Here is a 21,325-nt window from a genome sequence, read left to right as displayed (position 1 = left end):
AAATTAATGAAAGCATTGATGAAGTTACAAAAGACAGTATAGAATTGTCTTGAAAAGAAGTTATTAATCTTACAAAATCTTATTAAAGCTATACTTCTATGATTAAGGGCAAAAATTTTACAGGTGAGGAAATTAAGATAGGTGTATAATCAATGAATATAGAGATGTTATAATTAAGAAATATCCAGGAAATGTAGGCTAAATAAGATTATTGCAACAGGAAGACAATAAATGGAAAATACTTACCAATGTTGTAGGCTCACAATATTCTCCACAAGGAGTGATCTCCAGGAAGAGATCCTTCCTCAGTGGCAGTCAGCACTTAAATGGGATCTAGGAGACGTGCAGCCAGGCTCCACCACTTCCAATAGCACAGATGAATTACCTTCACCTTGCCTCAGGTGGTCAATCAGAGGTTCAGGCCACGACTCAGCAGTTCCCATACAACAGGAAATACTTTTTTCTTTTCTTTATGACCACTGAGATGCTTATAGCAGTTTGTATAAGTGAGGTGCATAGAAGGAGATTTTGTACCTATATAGATACATAGGTATTTACAGGATCTACTCCAAGTGAGCTTTGTTGAAAACTGAATGCTGTATGGTATTTCCTTTTACGTGTATGACATATTAATTAAACTTTGCTAATTTTCTTCCTGTTCCTAGAGTGTTAACTAGAACTGTAGCTAGATTGTGCTTGTTGAATCAAAGCAGAAATGAAGCTTGTGTGGACTGCATGAGGAACTTCAGGTTTTAGCACTGACAATTAAAAAGTGGGGATATGCAGTGCCTGTGGTACTCTGCAGTTTTCATGTCTGCGATAAGCAATAACTGTCTAATTTTCACCCCAGTTTCCTCTCCGATTTAGTGATTTATTTGCCACCCAAATTCAGTGATTTAACAGACACAGAAAAGGCAAGAGCTTCAAACCTGTTATTGATGCCTCTTTGTTGTCTTGGCACAGTTGCTTTTCTCCCTCTTCACCAGTATGATCATAGACTATAGCTTTTTTTGATGGTCATCATAGGTACTTTTTATGTTACTCAAAAGAGCTCATCTCTCAACATGTTTTTCCATGCTAATGATTCTGTGAAAATGATAGCCTTGTTCTTTCTTTTTCAGTGCTGCTGAACAAAACCACAAATATATACACAGGCACATAGATAAATGTAAAAATAGCAGTCTTCTCTAGAACAACTTGCACCATCAAAATTATTTATTGTATAAGGACAAATATTTTTAGGAACAAACACAAGAGCAAGGAAAAGTACAACACTAGACTTGTCACATAGCAAAATAATGTGTTAGTTTTATGTAAATTTAGGTTTAACAAGTTGGTTAACAGGTTAGGTTCAACAATCTATGTACAATACTATTAAAGTAGGTAATTCAAATTACCCTACAGTTCATGTTGGCATAACTAAGTTAGAAATTAATTAGAAAAATATTTAGATCTAGATGTTTTCCTTCTTTTCCTTTGGTCATATGTAAATGGGCTCACCTTTTCTTTATCTTAATTTCTTCATTTGTAAGGTGGGTCTCATGTATGGATTGCTTTTGGGTATTGCTCCAACAATATTTAAATGCTGATTTATAATCCTGCACAAGAACTGTTTACATATGGAAAACGTTACACATATTCTGTTAAGCTGAAAATAAAGCAATTAATCTAGTTAAAAATTTCACAGATACTCAACAAAATGTTTACCTGAAAATATTTGAAACTTCAGCTTTGACCTGGAATGAAAAGTCCTTTGTATTTTCTATAAGAGTGTTGTTTTTATTTTGCAGAAGCTAGAGGCCAGAAACCTTATTTCTTTCCTATTTTTGATCCGAGACTGCATATGTGCTGAAAAGAGCAAACCTAAAGCTTTTGCTAAAACTCTTCAGATGTATGCTAAAGAAACCTTTGACATTTTACTTATGCTAAAAAAAGTGAAAGACAAATAATCTTTGTAGTTCAGAGTGCAAATAGTTGAAAAATAGTATGAATAACAAAAACAAAAAAGTCTTTTATGGTTTGTAGTGCTGCCAGTGTGGCTGCAGGACAAACAAAGCCTAGGGAATTCAGGCAGAGTAAGAAATAATACATGACTTGAAATATTAGATAATCCATGACTGAGTACAGAGAGTGTTTTTGGAAGAACATGAAATACTGGCTGAAGTTACAAAGTCCATTGTTTATCGAATTGAATAGCCTAATTCTCATGCATTTATTTAACAATTTAAGAGAAAAGAGTAGTTCTATGAAACAAGTTAAAACATGCAGGTAGTGGTGGAAGAAGTTCCCCTTCACCTTTAACATTTATTGTTTCATCATTGAAATAGAATTCCAGATTATTTTTTCTTCATGTTGCTTGTAAATACAGTAATGAATTTGTAATAAGTCTGGAATGATTCCAATTATTGTCTCCTCCAGTGATTACATTTTTTTTCTTTGGGATGAACATCAGTGCAAACATCATCAGAATGTGGCCTATCAAACTTTTTTCTCTTACTCCGCAATATGTTCCTGGACTTTTTGATGCTCTGTACAAACATAAGTGTTACATATGAATTTCCAAGTAAACTCATATCCTCAGACATGTAAATTAGCTGTTACCTTAGCTAACAAGGGAATTGTTTTTTTTTACTTAGGAAGTATACTTAAACTATTTCACGTAGCAGGGGCAAATGAATAACATAAATGAAAACGTATAAAGAAGAACAGAAAAGAAAAATAAACATAATAAACTTGAATGATATAAGACCATATAGCTCCATTTGCTGCAAAGGAACTGAACTAACAAATATAAAAGCTTCCGTGAATGTCATAAGTGATAAATGGCCAACCAGAGAGTGTGTGAGATAAATGTTGTAAATAAAACACATTTTCAAAAAATGTAACATTGAAAGTCAGTGCTAAACCTCCAAGGAAAATTTTCAGTATCCACATCTGTGGAATTATATGTGGAAGAAAGGGACCTGGGTGTGTTGGTCGACGCTCAGCTGAACATGAGCCAGCAGTGTGCCCAGGTGTCCAAGAAGGCCAATTCGAGTCACAAATTCAAAACACAGCACCATAAGAGCTGCTATAAAGAAAGCTAATTGCATCCCAGCTGGACCCAACTCATCCACAGTTTTTATTGGTGGCTCTTGTATGAGTACTTTTGCAAGTATCCACTTTATTGCGTAGTGTGAATATATATATATATATATATATATATATATATATTAAATAACACAAATTAATATCTTATGGTATAAATAGCGGGATAAGCTATCTCCTTATTAGCTCTTCATCTTTAGTTTCCTTATCCAGGACTAACCTTCACAGCCACTTTAAGAATTTCATGTAAAAGTGGTTTATTCGTGACATCAAGCTTATTCTAGACTTTGTTGTCCTTGAAGTACAAGAATGAGTATAGTGCAGTGAACTGCAGTTTGATTTTTTAAGAGTGTGATTGAAGGTAATCTTACCTCTTCTAGAATTTTCCTTTAAGACTGTGTTTAAGAGTGGAGTTTGTTTTAGAAGGCTGGAAAAAAAAAAAGATTATACCAAGTTTTAAAATTGTGAGAAAGAAATCCAAGCCTTTCTTGTAAACTTCTCTGTAGTTCCTGGAAGATTTTGGAACAAATATTCAAGCAAATAATTTCTCAGCAATTGCAAAATAAAGAAGTGATGAGTAACAGTAGACATTTATTTGCCAACAACAAATTACATTAAATGACTTCTTTAACAATTTTCACAGATTGGCAAGAAGCAGTAGATGTTACACGTTTTGACAAGTCTTTTGGAACTGACATGATATTCTCTTGTGCAACTAGGAAATCTTGGACTAGATTGAATTTCTAAATTGCAGTAAAACTGTATGCAAAGTTGGCTGGATAACTGAGTTGTTGGTAGTTCTTGGTCAAAGTGAAAAGACAAACTGATCACAGATGTCTCTCCTGGAATCAGTTCTTTGCTATTTTCTTTAATCATTCTGACTAGTAGAGCAGAGAGCAATCTTATTAACTCTGCTGTAGCACAGAGCTGGGAAAGCAAAACGGCATACTTCAGAACAGACTTTGAATTCAAACTTACTTTGACAAATTAGAGAAAAGGACCAAAGGGTATACTGAAATTCTGTGGAAGAGAGGAAGGAGCTAGGCATACAAAGGAATTGTCAACAGCAAAAAAACAAATGCTGTCCATACACACCAGGAAAAAAATATTGAAATATTGTTACTTTGGAAAAGCAAGGGTTTTGTAGTAGCACATTTTAAATGAGTCAGCAGAGCCATGAAGTTGTAGAAAATCCAAGAATGTTTTGTTTCTTTTAAATAGGTATAAACTTTGCAAGACAGAATAATTGTGTAGTTCCTTGCAGTGCAGTTACCCCAGGCTGGAATTCTGTACCCAGTTTTGAGCATTTAATTTTAATAACTAAGTAGACTTGTGAAGAAAAAAGACTAAACAAGTTGGGGTTGCTTACTTTACAGGAAAAGTGACTAAGAGGAGATATGACGGCAAAGATCGAATTTTTAAAAGGGTGGTGGTATAGGAAAGGAAAAAATAACCTCTTTTGTCTGTGGTGAATAGAATAAAAAAGATAGCGTTAAATTGAAACAATTAAGAGCCACCTTAATGAGCTTTCTAATGATAAAAGTAGTGAAAATAGAAATTGATGCAGTAGGAGTGGGGTATGAGATAAAAATTATCCAGATTTACAGAGGCATAATTTATTCTCCTCTGAGGCAGAAAAATATGCTTGATGATTCTGGTTTTTTTTGTTTGTTTGTTTGTTCTCCTCCTCCCCCCCCTTCCCCTCCCCCATTATTTTAGAGTTTTCTTCTCTCCATAATAAATAATTATACTAACATCCATGTGACAGAGTAAAATATCCTGCCTAAAATCTTCTGACTGCAGAATGATTTCTTCCGAAACAGTGAATGTCAAAGACCAAAGGTGCTAGTAGACTATAATCATTTATACCAGATCCTTTAAATTTTAATATAAAATGATGTTTTTGCCTTCAGTTGGAAATAATGATTTTTTTCTCTTCCTCACTTCCAATAGTTGGAATGAGGGAAAATTATGCTTATTTCTACTTGACTGAACAGTGAGGAGTGAGAGCTTCTACATCAGTTTGTTCTAAAAGGAAGGAAGGAGCAAATCAAAGGCGTGTGGCTTGTAAAAAAAAAAAAAAAAAAAAAAAAAAAGCATAGTAATGGCATTGCTCTTCTGTAGTCATTAGAAAACAACGGGGAAAAAAGAAAAACAAAAACAATGGAGCCCATATTTCAATTATCTTGGTTTGAACATTAGAGTGCCATGAGTAGCCCAAGAAATGGCAGGCTGAAATCTGAACATAAGCCTTTGGTGAGCCTGTATTGCTTCTCACATCTCTTCTGTGTGGATCCTATTGTGAGATGAAGATGTCGTCTGGTGTTTAGATCTTGTTGTGAGATATAGAGTTAGAAAGGAAGTCTATGCGAATTGTTTGTGTTTACCTCTTTCATGTAAGTGGCTTGATGTTTTGGCACATGATGTTATTGTAATGAATGATATGTGGTGCTTTTGTTGTTCCGGTTGCTTTTTGAAGACCTTGTAGTTTGGACCCAACTGAACTGAATATTTCTCTTCCTTATTTCTCTCCCGAGAAAATTTCTCTGAATATATAACAACATTTCTTCTCTATTACGGTTGATAAGAAGAAATTTTTTAACTTTCCTCTTGGTGGAAAAAAAAAAGTAAGTCTTCTTTATTTTTTTCTGTTTGCCATTTGTACATTATATTAAATCTATAGTTGTTTCTACAGAAGGCATAAAGCCAAAGGGGAAAAGGGAAAGTCTATGAATAAATTAAATTGACATTTCCTAAAAATAAGTATTTATATCTGAGGTGCAGAAAGATTTTGATATTTTTCTTGTCCTGCTTGTTGATAGTAAGTAGCAAAGTTCTTTCTGTTATGATTAAAAAAAATAAAAATAAAAAATAAAAAAATAATAAAGCTAACATGGTCTAAATACAATGAGGAACAACCAGAGTTTTAAAAAGAAGCAAATGTTTAACAGTAAACTACTTTTATGGGGGCTTTCCTTCCGTAGTTGCCAAGATGAATAAAATAACTAGCTCACAAATTCTTACAATATTCAGCAATGCATACTTTTTCCTACTTAACAAAAAAGAAATTTATAACCTATCATCACAATAATTTTTCATAGACATCATAGTCAGAGAAGCAGCATCATATGCAATTTAAACAATGATTACAACAAAATACTATCTCATCAAATACCTACATAATCTTTCATAAATGACTAAGTGCAGACATCAACTACCTGTAGACAAAATATTGCGTGCCTAAGCATATCCAAGTCTTCTATATGTGTCTATTATTTTTCATTCTTCCTCAATCAAATTAAAATTCCCCTGTAGTGTTTCCTTTAGGTCAGCTACGAGTGGAAGTCATGCATTCATTTTAACTGAATGACCCTCACATCAGTTTCAAGCACCACGTGCATGGAAACCTTTACTATTAAATTCTGAAGCATTTGTATGCGTAAGCCACCAAGATCCTTCCATGAAAGACACTATAGAATCACGAAGAGGTTTTGTTGCTTAACAAAATGTGGATACTTCATCGGTGAACTGAAAAGATTTCTGCCTGCACAGCACTCAGAACCTTAGCATACCGAATGAGTTGAAAAGAGAGGATCATTTCTAACAGCAATCCTAAAATTTAAAACAAACAAACAAAATCAGAATGAGCAAAAGTTGACCTTAGGAAGAATGTGGTTAAGTGCTTCTTTTTCCAAAACAAAGTAGTTAGTTCACCTGTAAAAGTATAGAGACAAGATTGAATGCTTTGTTTTATTGGCATTATTTACCATGACTTTTTCTGTGAACTCCTCATTAGAGTCATGGTATTGCCTGGTTCCCTGTAGCAATCAAGACCTATTTATTTCCTTGGTATTTGTTTAGTAAGATTTTGCAAGTTGTCATTTTCATCATTTTTATAATACCATAGCTACGTGATTCTTGTTTTTGGGGGAAAACTCATGTCTCTAATGGATGAAAATGCTTTATCAGAATATGATTTTACAAGGTACTGTGTAATTCCTGCATGCTTTTTTTTTAAGATCTATGTGATTGTTTTCATATACAGGAAGTTAAAAATATGAGTTGCCGGAGTATTGATCCACTGAAATATATTATGCATCCCTGTAAATGAAAGTAGCAGCATGTAATATAATTACATATTATATGTGAATTCACCTTCACATTATGGCTTCTAGGGAGGGTCCTGATCAGCAAGGTAACATGTTCCATTTTGGCATATATTTTACCTATTTCAGTGTTCAGTTACAAATATTTTTCTTCCTCTTCAAATCTCTATTAAATTATCTCTGTAATATTTTATTCATAAACCAACCTATACTGATGCCTGGATTTGTGGTACTGCATTGAAAAACAAATTTGGGAATATAGGTTTGCTAATTTTTTAGTGGAAAGTATATTTGCCTAAGCTACTGATCTCATATAGGCCTTGATTCACGTGAATGTCTCTCATAGTCAGTGGGAGATGCTGATGAAGACTGAGGTCAATTAAAAATTATTGAAAATTATTAACAATTTTTGTTGTTATGACTGCCTTTAACTTACTACTGTGTTTTCTAAGCCAGACAAGTGATTTCTGAACAATTGCATATAAGTTAATACTTCACCCTGATGAATAGGTGCAATTTTTATCCTTATATCAAGCTCAGCTGGTGTAACTCTGAAGGGTAAACTGACCTCCAGCTTTGCCTCATAGCTATCCATACATTGCATTAGAAGTACAATGCAAAAATACTTCTATTGGTACAGATAACCACAACTATGTTCATAGCTTGAACAAAATGTATTTACAGTCAGTTTTGAGGGGAAAAATGGCTAATATTCTCATTGTACTAGATTCTGGAATTACTACTCATTTCTGAAGAGAATGTCTAATAAATAAACAGCAAACAAGCCACTTTGTCAAGTTTCTTTCACAAGACCACGAGAGATACTCAAAAAGGTGTACAGTAATATATCTCATTTAAGTTAAGTTTCCTTTAGTCTTCAGTAAATATGTTTGTTCTAGAGAAATAAAAGAAAAGCAGAAAAAATATTCTCTTGGACGCTTTATAATTGTTCATCAGATATCTGTGAGAATGTCTCCTGGAAGAGCTCTCAAGGTCATTGAGAGCCGTGACATTGTGCTGAGTAAGTTACAGTGATAGGCACTCAATTTTCTGGAATAAATCGTTTTCTTCCTTTCCTCTTCCATTTCTTTCTTCTTTTTCTCCTCCTCTTTTTTCTTCCTCCTCTTCCTCTTGTTCTTCCTCTTTTCCCCTTCTTTCTTTTTTACTTAGTCCTTAGAAAATTGCTGTGCTCTAGGAATGAATACCAAATTTAAATATGAGTGGAATAACTTTTACATATAACTGAGTATAAAATGCGTGAAACTGTTGCAAAGATGATTAAGTTCTCTATGCAAACTTCAGCTTTTAGAGCTCATTCCTGTAATCACTGAATTCAGTTGTGAAATTCCAATTTATTTGAAATTCCTTCTGGGACTTCTGTCTCATTTCTGATGATGTTATTACTCCATGGTGAAATTCAATTTTCCTTTTCACCAATTGCTGTTTTCTTCCAACATGTGTAAAACCTCTTCTTTCTTCCTTTTTTTTTTTTTTTAAATTTATTTAATGTTACCCTCTTTTAATTTCTAGAGAAACTGGGACTTAGAAAGTGTGTGTTGTTTTCACCCATATTAAATCTGTACTTCACTATTTACTGGACTTGACTTATGTAATTACTTCTTATGACTGCAATTATTTTTACAATATTTTGATGACTGAGAAAAAAAAATAGCCAGACCCGAGTGAGATCTTTCTTTAATCCCTTTCTCTTCTCTTTATGCTCAGTAGAGTTTGTAATTGAATGATGCAATTTTAAGACAACAATTGAAATTTTAAATGTGTGTGAAAATTTGAACTGCAATTTGAACTTGTGTTGTACAGGACTTAAAACCAGTCTGCATATAATTGAAATAGCTCTCTTGTCTCAGTGGAGTTTTGCATAACCATATCTTTCCTCAGAATCTAAGCTTTCCCATTGCATGCTCACTTAAATCAATTTGTATGAAAATTCATTTGACCTATTTTAATAGCTTCCCTACTAAAATAGTATCTAAATACATGCATATGTAGGCATTTACAAATAAAATATATGAAGATGATGTTATCCACATTTTTTTTATTAAATAAATTATTTTTTTTATTTCAGCTTATAAAATACCAGTTTGGACAAGCAGCCTTGACCTAATCTTTAATATGCAGCTTAATGTAGCAACACTAGACCCTAGAGATGGCACTAAGCTCATTTTTACTACAACATAAACCTGGATCTTGGAAGCGTTGTAATAACCCTTTATTGCACTAAAAGATATTGATTAGATATGCTTCCCTGGCAGAGAAAGAGGTCTCATAAAATCAGAGAGTGCCAGTGATTCTCCGTGCGATCTCAATGGGATCTGCAAATGCCAATTATCAGCCTTATAGCTAAGCCATGAAAATCAAGTAGCAATCCAGGTATTATCCAGGTTGTATGGAAGAATTTCTATTTCTAGATTACTGCATCTTAGGCCTGGGACCACCAGCACAACAAAGATGCAGAGCTGTAGGGTCTAGAGGAGGGCTACAAATAGGATCACAGAGCTGGAGCATCTCTCCTATGACGATTGGATGGGAGAACTGGGCTTGTTCAGCCTGAAGAGTAGAAGGCTTCAGAGAGATGTCATTGCAGCCTTCCGGTACTTAAAGGGATATTATAAACAGGAGGGAGAATGACGTCTTACACAGGGAGATAGTGATAGGACAAGGAGTAAGAGCTTTAAACTGAAAGAGGCTAGACTTAGGTTAGGTATTAGGAGGAAATTCTTTACTCAGAGGGTGGTGAGGTGCTGGCACAGAGTGATGCATTTTAAAAATTTGGCCCATTACGGACATTTGTGAAAACTCAGTATGATAATGCAGACTGTCTGAAAAATGATAGTAGTCAGTACTGAATGTTAAGAGGTACAGTTTATGTGATAAAAGAAAAACATTTTAGATTTTGGCACTCTAGTTTTGGAGACAAATGCTTTTTTGAGGGAGAGAGTTTGTTTCTTTTAATGAAAGTAAGATGTGGTGGCTGTTCCACATTTCCACATCCATTACAATGATGTTATTGGACATATGCTTTGAATTTATGTATTTCTAATGAGTAAATGATTTACCAGCATTAGATGATGTTCTTCATATCAGTCCCTTTTGAAATAAGTATCTATCTCTTAACATGAGAAGGCATTTACCAAAAGGTGAAAAAATCAAATGGAAAAAAATGGGTCAAGCACCTTTTAGTTTCCTATATGAAAAGTTTACAAATGAAGTAATTTGAGTTATGTTGTGAGTGGCTTTTGCACAATTCTTTAATAATTATATTTTGAAACAAACTAATTACAGAACAGTTCTTTGAAATATTTTAACAAAAGAAAACGATTTCAAAATCCTGATAATTGATCATGCTTTTTCAGATTTCATAAACAGCTTCATATGAATTAGTTTTTGTTTTGTTGTTGATTTTCCTGAAATTCAGTGTTAACTATTTCTGTCCCTTGGCATAATATGGTATTTTGGATCAGTTTTGGTTTAGTAAAATTAAAAAGCTCTCCTGTGTTCAGTGTGAAGGTTGTCCCTCTTTCAGTTTCTGTATGTATTGACAGATGAATCGTATGACATATCATTTATTGTTCACTGTGTTGGCTGCATTCATTACATTTTACACACTTTATATTGCATAAACTGTTGTTATTGTATGAATGAATCTGCATATATGTGTGTGTACTCTATATTTACATTCCATGTAAACACAGATGCACCTTGCAGGCAAGAAGTCATAACAATTCCACCTTGTTTAAATATGAATTTCTCTCTTAAGTGGTAGTTTGTTCTTAGGTTACTCCTTTATTCTAAAGACTTGATTGAAAAAAAATACTCAAGAAATATTTGGAATTTGTTTGGGAGTTCTGTTAATCTATGTATGTAGCTTATATGATACATGGTCTTTACTTTCCTGATTATGATGAGTTGAATTTCCTAGTGACTTAAATAGTCTAGCAGGGAGAAATTTTAATGAGGGTTTAGATGTTGAAGTTTTGCCACTTTGGGAACGTCAGTATTATTCCTCCTCATGATGAATAAAAACTGGGAGCCAAGTGATTTCTATGCTCATTTTAATAATGGACTGAGAGTCAGATAAGATTTCTGTTGCTTCTTGGGGTTTACTCTGCAGGGAAGTATTGACCCTGTAAGACAGTTTGCTTCCTCCACTTAGCATTAAAAATTTCTTCAAATAATGTAAGAGATACAATCTTAAGATGATGAAGTAACTGCAAAAGTATACTATATAAGAAATATGTTCATTTCAGATGAATGAAGAACATTTCAGTATATATATACATATATATATATATGTATATATATACTTTTTTTTTTCCATAGTATTCAGCCAGCAATATTTATGTCTCCTCAGTGGTTTTCTTCTGCATCTCTACATTTAGAAGTTCTCATCAATTTCCTTCTGAACTTCTATCTGACTTAGTTCCATCAAAAGCTATTACAGTATTCCATGTAGTCACCTTAATATTTACTACGGGGCAGTGCATTATGGAAGCAACTTTTTGAGATAAATTGTTATCTCTGGTTTTGATAAAGTTTTAGGCCAGAAATAGGTCTTCGCTAAAAAATCCTACACTGAATTTCCATGGCAGCAGCTATTTTGTCGTTCTAACCAAATTACCATATCTAGAAGAGCTAACAATAGAAAAGATGCTGTACCACTTTTTCATTGGCAACATGCTGCTGTGGTGATGTTTTATAGCATGTTCTTTTAGCAGAAAAATGTCAAATGAGTAAAGATTAGCACTGAAAGATATATCCAAGACATTTATTTCATATAGGAACAAATGTGATAAGGAAAACTTGGAGAACTGTGGATATTGATTAAACTGTTTTTTACTTAATTTGGGTTCTTTTTATATATGTCCATAAAATATGATTGTCTTGAAAATCTAATAGCGATAGAAATTTTAATTGTGCAGTTCTGAGATGGTAACATTCATAGAACAAAAGTTAATGTAGCTAGCTGTGATAGCTTTTGCAAAACCCTGGTTTTACACAGCAGGATCAGTATCTCCTTCTCAGAAGCTGCTTGTTTCACTAGGTCTAAACCAGTGCTCACAGGTTTTTAGAATCACTCAGTAGCCTTACAGAAGTTTTAGTATATCTGCTCATATGTCAAGAAAATAACTGGGGAACCAATTCCTATCAAAGTGATTAATGAATGTTAGACATTGTTCTGAAAGCACTTGTTTCCCAATTGCAATGTGTACAAGTACTTCTTTGCACGTAGGAACTCAATCCATTCATGTGCCTACGGAAAAGCTACATTGTTTATAAAAACATGAGAGGAATTTAATATCAATTCCTACTTTGACTAAGGAAGACTAGATTTAAAGAGAAGAAATATTGATTTTGTTTTAATTATAAAATTTCTTGTAATTAGATTTGTTTTCATTATCTTTAATTGCCACTTAATCAGAACAACGTTCAAGTTGAGCGTTGCAGTGATTGTGGACAAGCTGAGGAGAAAATCAAGTTCAGATCTTAAAAAAAAAAAATCGATTTTGTTTATATGCAGTTCTATATACCTGTGATTAAATATTAATTTGATGTCATTTTAAACACTCTGTTACAACCTTCTGACTTCCAGTGTACAGTTACACTCATGTCAGAAGAAATTTCCATTTCAGCCAGAAGAAAGTTTGTTCTGTTCTGTTTTAAGGGCTTCCAAATAGAGGTTCAGTTCATTTCACATCCAGAAAATGAAGCTTGGTACTAATGAAAACAATTTTATGGTGGCTACCTTAAGAACTATACAGCAAAGTGATTTCAGATACTGTTACTCTATTTATAATTCTGTACAGGGCATCTTCTACATTTTCAGTTACTAACTCTGAAGATAACTTCATCCCACATAATTTCAGCTGCTTGTGTTAAAATCACAGCACCCAAGCATTCCTCATTTCCTGAATACAGTAAAAGAGAGAATGGAAGTACAAAAACATGGCCAAAAAATTTTTGCTTGGTTCTGTTAGTCTAGCTAGGCACAATGCTGCCATCTGGTTGGAAAAGGACCTCTGTTGTTTGAGCACTAAACAGCATTTCTACTCACTGTCTCAGATCTCAGTGACTCCTATTGCATTAATAGGGCTAACAGATTGGTTTTGCTGAAAGGATGATTGGAGGACAGGGATTTGATTTCTTCCGATAGTAACTCAAGCTTGATTTTGTAGTGTCTTCTATAGACATAATTGAATACAAAAGCATAGCACAACAAAAAATTGGATTTACTGGGCTATTTTCTGCTCTCATTTATACCTAAAAAGGAATAACTAAATCTGAAAAATTCTTGATTCCTCATTTTTGCACCTATTTTCTTCAACAACAGGAGTTGTTGAAATAATTTATGATTTTTTAAAATTATTTTCAGAACAGATGTTTGTAAGATAGAAATCTCTTTGTCACTCTGCATCACTCTTATAGTAGGAACAAATTATGTCCTATTACTCTCCGCCAGTCTGAATAATTCATCCTCTATGAAAGATTTTGATTCACGTATACTGAAAAGACATTTTTTTGTCGTGTACGCAGGAGGGCTAAGTAGGAGAAGACCAAAGGAATAATAATAGCAGTAGGTAGAAAAGATGAGTTACGATAAAATACGCAACCAAGCAAAGCCAACTGTATATGGTCAGTCCTTAATTCCAGTTAGTGTGTCCATTCTCCACTATTGGAAATAAATTAGTGTTTACAACCATGTCATAAAGCACAGATCAAAATAAAGTGCTCAGAGATTTTAAATGGAAATGGAATGTTTCCAATTCACAGAAATAGTCCAAAAAGCTGAATAGGAGAAGAGGAACCATTCTTAAACAGTATCAAATTACAACATCAGAGTGAAAGACATGGATTTAAATTTTATTTAATTTTCTGCTTGAACGTAGGGATGAAAACGTTTTATGAAATAGCCTTTAAGCACTGGGGATGGAGCGTTTTTCTTTGACTTGCCTTCACTTATGCAGATCCATTGTCTCTATTATTAATATTACTAAATTCAATTATTAAAACACCTTTGATACCACATTTGTTTCCTTGCTGTGGTTGTTGCAGCCATGATGCTAATGTAAGAACATTTGTTCCAGTGACTAATAAGAAAATTCTTAAACCACTCACTTGTTTCAGCAGGTCTGAAGTTTAGAGCATCTGAGAATAACCAGATCCAATTTAGAGAGAAAGAATGAAATTTAGTAAGGTGAAAAAATAAGGCCAAATTCAAATATCTTGGGACTAAAATATAATTAAAAAGCCATCATTTTTATGTCTATATCATGAACTCTCCCCTGAGTCCATACAAGTTTATTTAGAAATGTGGTACAAATTACTAAAAGAAAAGGATTTTCTAAAATTGTTGCTGCTGGGAAGTAGTTGAGAAAAACGAACTGAAAGTGTCAAAGAGTTGCCTATTTGTTAATTACTGTGACTCCATAAAAGCGTTCAATGTTTCTGTGTCTATTCAGATGTGCAATATCTAAAAATGTGTAACAGTAAAATAACCATAGAGTAATAACCTTAAATTAGAGTGATGCTGAATGATTTCACATTCGCTACACTTGTGTTGGTGCAAGATAGGAGTGTGGTAAAGGTGCTTTGTGTGGAAACAGCACAAAAATATATGGCTTCAGAATGAGTCTTAATTTATATCTTGTTGATTTTGATGGTATTTATCTTCTGTAGACAACTCGAGAGGATATTAGAAAATATTTCAGCATCGCCTATTATATTCGAATTCTTCATGAGAAACATTATCAGTGACCTCTTTCACCATTGCAAAGGACATAGAGATTGGTTCAGAAAAAAAAACAAAAACAGTTTATTTGAAAAATTGCTGTGTTTTACAAGGTGTCAGAGTTTTGCTGCTGGTTTATGCTCAGTTTCTGTTCTCACTTCATGAAAGATAACTCAAAGATTCATAAAATGACCATAATTGACTGTTAGGAAAATATTAACCTGATTTTTCAAATGGCAAAAGATAGAACGTCTTGCAATGATTCCGACAGTGTAATCCAAAAGCATGTGATTGAAACGGCTTCTATTGGGCAAAGGCTTAGTCTCAAGATTTTAAGAAAAAGTTCCCAGGATTCCCAGTGCTTAATTTATTTTTCTTTCAGTTTGAACTTTTCTGACTATTGATCCCAACATTTGTCTGGGTCAAAGGACTTCAAGGTATCAGAAAACTTTTTCGCATCATTGGCAGTTATTGACTGAGTTCAAGACACCTCTTAATCTTGTCTTTGATATATTCCATAGATTGATCGCCTTAGGGCTTTCGTTGTAAGTCACAGTAGCAATGTTTTCTGAGTTTTTTAATGCTGTATATGACTCTGAGAAAAATTTTTCTGTAACCTCTTTCATTTTTCTCATCATTTTAAACATATGAACACTGAATTCGATATAGTAGTGATTTTAGTTATACCACAAAAAGTAATGCCATCTTCTATTTCTGTTAATTATTTCATTTCATCCAAAACTTGCAATGCCACTTTTGGTTGCAGCTTCACACTAAGACGTCATCTACAGTCATTTATATAAAATTACCTTTTTATTTCATTGTTCATACACTTGGGATACAGAGCACTCTCCTGAAATGATGGCTTCACCCCAAGTAAATTCAGAAATGTTAGTAGATTTTACAGGGGTGTGCTGAATTTGAGGCTCAGAAAAGATTTAGGCTTATCTTCACAGAAGATAGGTCTTCTGTGCTCCTTATGGTATTGTAGCTTTCTCCTAAGTCTAGTGCAGGGCATTCCAGAATAGAAGGGATATTCACAAAGGTGTAGATAGAAAATGCAGCTAGTATAGAACCAAATTAGGTTTATTTGGTAAAAAGGTTTATTTCCCTTGTCTACCAAAAATTCATTACCATCTCTTATATAGTATTTTTCTGCACTGAAGGATATCTTGAATGGGTCAATTCAAAAGTGTGTGGAATCTGGGCAAGTCTGTCCATTGACTTCAAACCAAATGGAGCCGTGGTGTCAAATCATCTGGGAACATGGGAACTTGTGTGCTCTTTTTGTTTGAGTCTGTGGATTTGCAAAATCTGCAGATGAGCCAAATATGGTCCTATGAGCCTGAGCTGTAGAAAATACTCTTTCCCCATTTACTCAGTAGTCAACTAGCAAGCTAAAATAGAATCCAAGTTCTGTAATAGGTAACTTTGTAATACATTTTGAATTTATTACAATTACAGTATTTAGAAGGTCGATTCTTTTTTATTATTATTTTTGTATGTGTGCATACTTCTTTTTCCAAAAGTAAAGAAATATATACAAGTAATCCTATTGGAATTCATCAGATACACAGAATTTGATAAGAGCAATACTATTAACCACTGCTTTTCAATATGTTCTTTTAGTTCATCATCATTGAAGCTACATCTGTGCTTGCTTTATAATATTCTTCATACTTTCATACTCTTTCCAAATAATTTCTTTTGAAGAAGGTTTTAATAAAGCAATTTCTCTAATAACTTGAGAAACTGATGGGGCAGACTAAGTCACTAAATCCAAGAGATCCTGGATAATATCTATTAAAAAAAGTTGCCTCTTGAAATGATGTTTTCCAGGACATTTTTAAGACAATAAATTTATTAAAAACTATACCTGGAAATTGTTCTTTGGGAAAAAAATAAGTATCATGTCTTGAATTTCTAACTGTCATTTTTATTGCAAGACCACTACAGAAAATTAGCCTTTATTTCAGGCTACTTCCTCACTATTCCTGCTATTGAATATCTTATGAAAATTCATAGACTCTGTCTGTGGTATATTTCATTGTTGCCAAATGTGATTAAACTCTGATTCAGATGAGAAAAAAAATCAAAATGCCTTTTCTAATATGCTCTTTCTTATTATGTTATTTCTAGAATGCTATTTCTGTAACTTCATAAAACTTAACGTATTGTTTCATGCTGTCCTTTTATAATTGTCAGGACAAATAACATGCTCTGTGTGTGGACAAGGTGTAAATATTCTAGCAGAAGGAAAAATGTAACAACAGGAGAAACAAAAAACTATAATAAAAACAGTCATTTTTTAAAAGAATCAAGGTTTCCATGAAGCATCCCCGAGTGTTAAAATGATTTTTGAATTAATAAATCATCCTATAAAAATATGATTCACACTTATATCTTGCTGAATTGAAGTAATAGGCTAACATAATGGGGGTTCATTGGTCTTTTGTTGCAAACAAAATGGAGCAGATTCTGCTTTCAGCTCAGTAGGGGCAGCGTGGGACAATTCATCCAAAGATAACAGCCAGATTCACAGCCTGTGTAAGTTGTTTAGTTATATTGATTTCAACAATGTCATGACAGATAAAAGTCAATTGAATATTTGGCATATTTGACATATGAAGTCAACAGATTACACCAGTAGAGCTAAGAGAAGAATTTGGCTAAAGAAGCTAAGGTGTAAATGTAGAAATTAGCAGTGCAATTTAGGATTACTGCTGGTAGGGGTGAGGTCTAGGAATGGATGTTTGAGGTCTATCTAACTCTTGAGCTAGCTAAGCGCAACATGAAAATTGAGAACTTTCATATCCAGTAGAAGTAAGTATGCTGAGGAGAAAATCATGTTTCTAGTGAGTCAGCTGTGTAGTGGTGGAAGCTGGAAGGTTGTTTTGTACCTCCACTGTTGCACTGGCAAACCCTTTTAGACCTTTACCTCATATCTGGGCTGTGCACTGGTGAAAATTGCTGATCGAAAGAGAAAAGGGTAAAAGCTATGCTATGTGAATGTTTGCAGCATTGAGGAGATTTGTATCAAAGCCTCTGTTTCCACTAATGTTAGTATCTGTATCCAATAAGGTCCTCCAGGGTGGATGAATGTGAATGTGGGATAAATGATGGCAAAGTAGCAGGAATATTCAACACAGCTCTTCTTACCTCCAGTTACATGGATTTTACATCAGCCCAACTCTAGTGACATAAGTATGGTTACTCCTGATTTATACTCATGATTGACTGAGGAAAATTTGTTCCCTGTAAACTGCAAACTTATGACATCGGTGGTACACATATGGCTTTAAAAGAGTTTTTTTCTTCTTCCCTCCTTCCCTCCCTCCCTCCCTCTTTTCTACTTAGGGCATGCCAAGAAAATGGCGAGCAGGAAAGTGGAGCTAAGCATTGGTGATATGGAAGTATGTGAGACAGAACAGGAAATACTTTGAATAAATAATAGTGTCAAATGCTAAACTAACATAAAAACCTTGTAAAGTATCATAAAGAATCTTAACAAAACATTTTCTTATACTACAGAAGTGTTAAAATTTTTTTAACTTATCCAGACAGAAACGTAAGGAAGAATGATTTTTTTTTTTTTAGTTGTGTATGGATTTGGCTACATATACATGGTTTTATTCACAGAGCAGAAATCCAGCACTTTCAATTTTATTTAATTTGAAACATTTTGACAATTTAATTTACTGTCACTTAAAAATTTAATCAATCAGACATTTAGGGGAAGCTACTCAGACATTAAGTGTAAGTCTTTCTAGTGACAGAGCCATCAAGTAAAGATACACGAAGTAATAATATATATATTATTATATATATATAATTTTGTATTATAATACAAAATATGCTAAACCATCCAAGAGGCTTAGTTTAACTATTTGCCCGTGACATCATTATCAGAGCTCTCCCTTTGACCACATGAGCTAGAACTTGTCTTTCAATGAGTTTTTGCATTGATTTTAAGTAACTGGAAACTGTGCTGAGTATGGCCAACAAAACAAATATTATCTCAGTATCAGTATTGCAGTTCAGCTTCAGTAAGAAAAACTAAATGAAGGAGCATGTAGTTATACTACAATTGAAATAACAATATCATTTTTCATTAAGTTTGAGGTCTATTGTGCTTAAAGAAGGGAAATTATTTGCACTTAAAGGAAGAAGGCTCCTCCAGAAAATTTTATCTATTAAGTAGTCTTACACAGCTATTAGAATATAGTGTCTTTATCTTGTGAGATTGGTGTTTTTCATTTTCTCAGTAAGCCTTGTTTGGTTTGTTGATCTTCAAGTATTTATTTAAAAAGGCATATTAGTTTTCATAAACATATTTTTTTTCCTTTTTTGACTTACTTTCATTAATGCATGAACCACTATGTACCCTTTGCACTTTCATAAAAAAAACAAGAGCTCCAAGATGTCATTTTCAGAAGTCTCAGTCGAGAGTGTGCGTGTGCATGGAAAAGGTGATTTATAATATCTTAAGGTGAGAAACTTTGTGAAGTCAGTCTTACAAGCATTACAGCTAAGAACTGAGAGATGTAGGGCCCTACATATTCACTATCATAGTAGCTGTTATTTTTAAATTGGTAAGATTTTCAAATATTTCTTTGAAACCAGCCTAGCCATGCTGATATTTTGCAGCCTTTTGTATTAGCTTATAAAAACTTACCATAATGAAGAGTGATGCATTCTAGCAGGAAATTACTATGCATAAGTAGTATCACTGAGCCAAGTTCTGTGTAATTTTATTGATGCTTGGTTTACAATGTATACAAATTAGTTTAGATCACACTTTCATATAGATATTTTCATGTAGGAAGATTTTATGGGAAATAACCTGTAATGACAGCACTGGACTGCAATTTACAATTGTTTCTCAGTGCTGGCTGACCACCAAGTATAGGTAGAGGTCAGACAAGCTCTAGAACAAGAGCTCCCAAGGAGTCTGACTGCCATGTTTTCACTCTTCCCGTCCCTTCCCCACTTCTTTGTTCTTTTTGCACAATCCATCTCCATGACCCTGGTGTTGTTTTTCCTTTGTAATTTTACCTTCCACATTTTCTCTGAGATCCATTTGTACTCTCGTATCCTCTCCTCAGTCAAAATCATAATGGGCAACAGAGATGTAATTCCTCAAAATCACCTAGAAAGTGAAAGAGCTGAGGAGTATAGAGACTAACATGCGTATGGGGATACTGAGTCTGCTTCATTGAATTCTGTCCACTTTATCAGCTGAGACTCAGTTCCTACTTCTTATTTTGTGGGCTTTAGAGGAAACTTCTTTCCTGTGTCCCCATATGGGGCTGCGGTTAAGGGTACAGATATTTGATAGCTTCTTGTTGATAGCAGCCTTTACTTAGGCAGAACACCCTTTTACCTCAACTGAGGGCAAAACTGATGCATGAGATTGCCGTGGCCTTTGCTAGTTATGCAACTGGCTAAGATATAACTGATTTATAAGATGTGCAAGTTTCCGGTGCTAACAATTGTTGTGGGATAGGATCCTACACACAATCCTGAATAAGGCCACCCAGTTTAACTGACAGACTTTGTACACTGGGTTGTGAGATTTGACTAGAATGAGTGCCTTGGTAGTGCAGGGTTGGCCACAATACCTGCTTTAACATCTTCACGTTGCATTCCGTAGCTTAAGTTATCTTGTTTGATCTCTTTAAAGTCGTCTACTTCATACAGATCATTAAGGAAAATTCAGAATGGGAAAGTAAAAGCAAATGAACTTAGAATCCCCATCAGCAATAAGTGATGGTTTTAGAATATATAGTTAAAAAACTCTTACAAGAAGATATATTGACTTATGAATAATAATTACTGAACTTGCAAGGAGTTACAGTAATTCCTTTAAAGTTATGGTACTTTGTAAAGAGCATTCTTTTATTTGTTAAATAGGGGAAACACTGCTTCCCTGGTGCTTTTGTTTTTCACTCTGGATTGTAGCAATGGAGCACTTGCATGTTGTGTTTGATGCCTTGCATGATGAAGACATGCAAAGGCAAGTTCCAGTCTGCATGCTGCTTAATGAATGTTTTCCTTTTCTCTCCTTCCCTGTTATGTGCTTACAGAAGACAACTATGTGGAAGGTGGGTGCTTTCTTACCTTATTTTCCTAAGCTCTTGTTTTTCCCCTTTGTTTAGTGGTTTTTTTCCCTTCTGCTTAATGTTATAAAAGTACACATAACATTCAGTACGGTAAGTTGCATTTTTTTACCCGTAAAGGTATACAAGTTTATTAAATAAGTGTGATTTCTTTTTCCATACAGAACACAAGCAAAGCCCTATGTTAATCTTGATTATATTGATGTAATTCATGAATAACTTCACTGAAACAATGAGATTTATACTCATATGAATATATCACTCTA

The 21,325-nt window shown here is 33.9% G+C and overlaps 1 protein-coding gene across 10 annotated transcripts in view; it reads left to right on the top strand.

Moving 5' to 3' along the window:
* NRXN1 (neurexin 1) overlaps positions 1 to 21,325 on the top strand; it is a 645,099-nt gene that overhangs the window by 49,307 nt on the left and 574,467 nt on the right. For 6 of the 10 annotated variants that reach the window (XM_085218894.1, XM_085218886.1, XM_085218885.1 and 3 more), the window contains exon 3: positions 21,027 to 21,044. The exons of the other annotated variants lie outside the window; for them this stretch is intronic. In XM_085218894.1, coding sequence (XP_085075020.1) covers positions 21,027 to 21,044 — 18 coding nt within the window. The remainder of the gene's footprint in view (positions 1 to 21,026; positions 21,045 to 21,325) is intronic. 10 annotated transcript variants of the gene reach the window in all.

The sequence above is a fragment of the Meleagris gallopavo genome, chromosome 2 (assembly GCF_905368555.1).
Source record: "Meleagris gallopavo chromosome 2, MGAL_WU_HG_1.1, whole genome shotgun sequence".
In the NCBI taxonomy this organism is placed as follows: Eukaryota; Metazoa; Chordata; class Aves; order Galliformes; family Phasianidae; genus Meleagris; species Meleagris gallopavo.
Note: the sequence above shows the minus strand (reverse complement) of the source record. Positions and strands in the feature narration are given on the sequence as shown.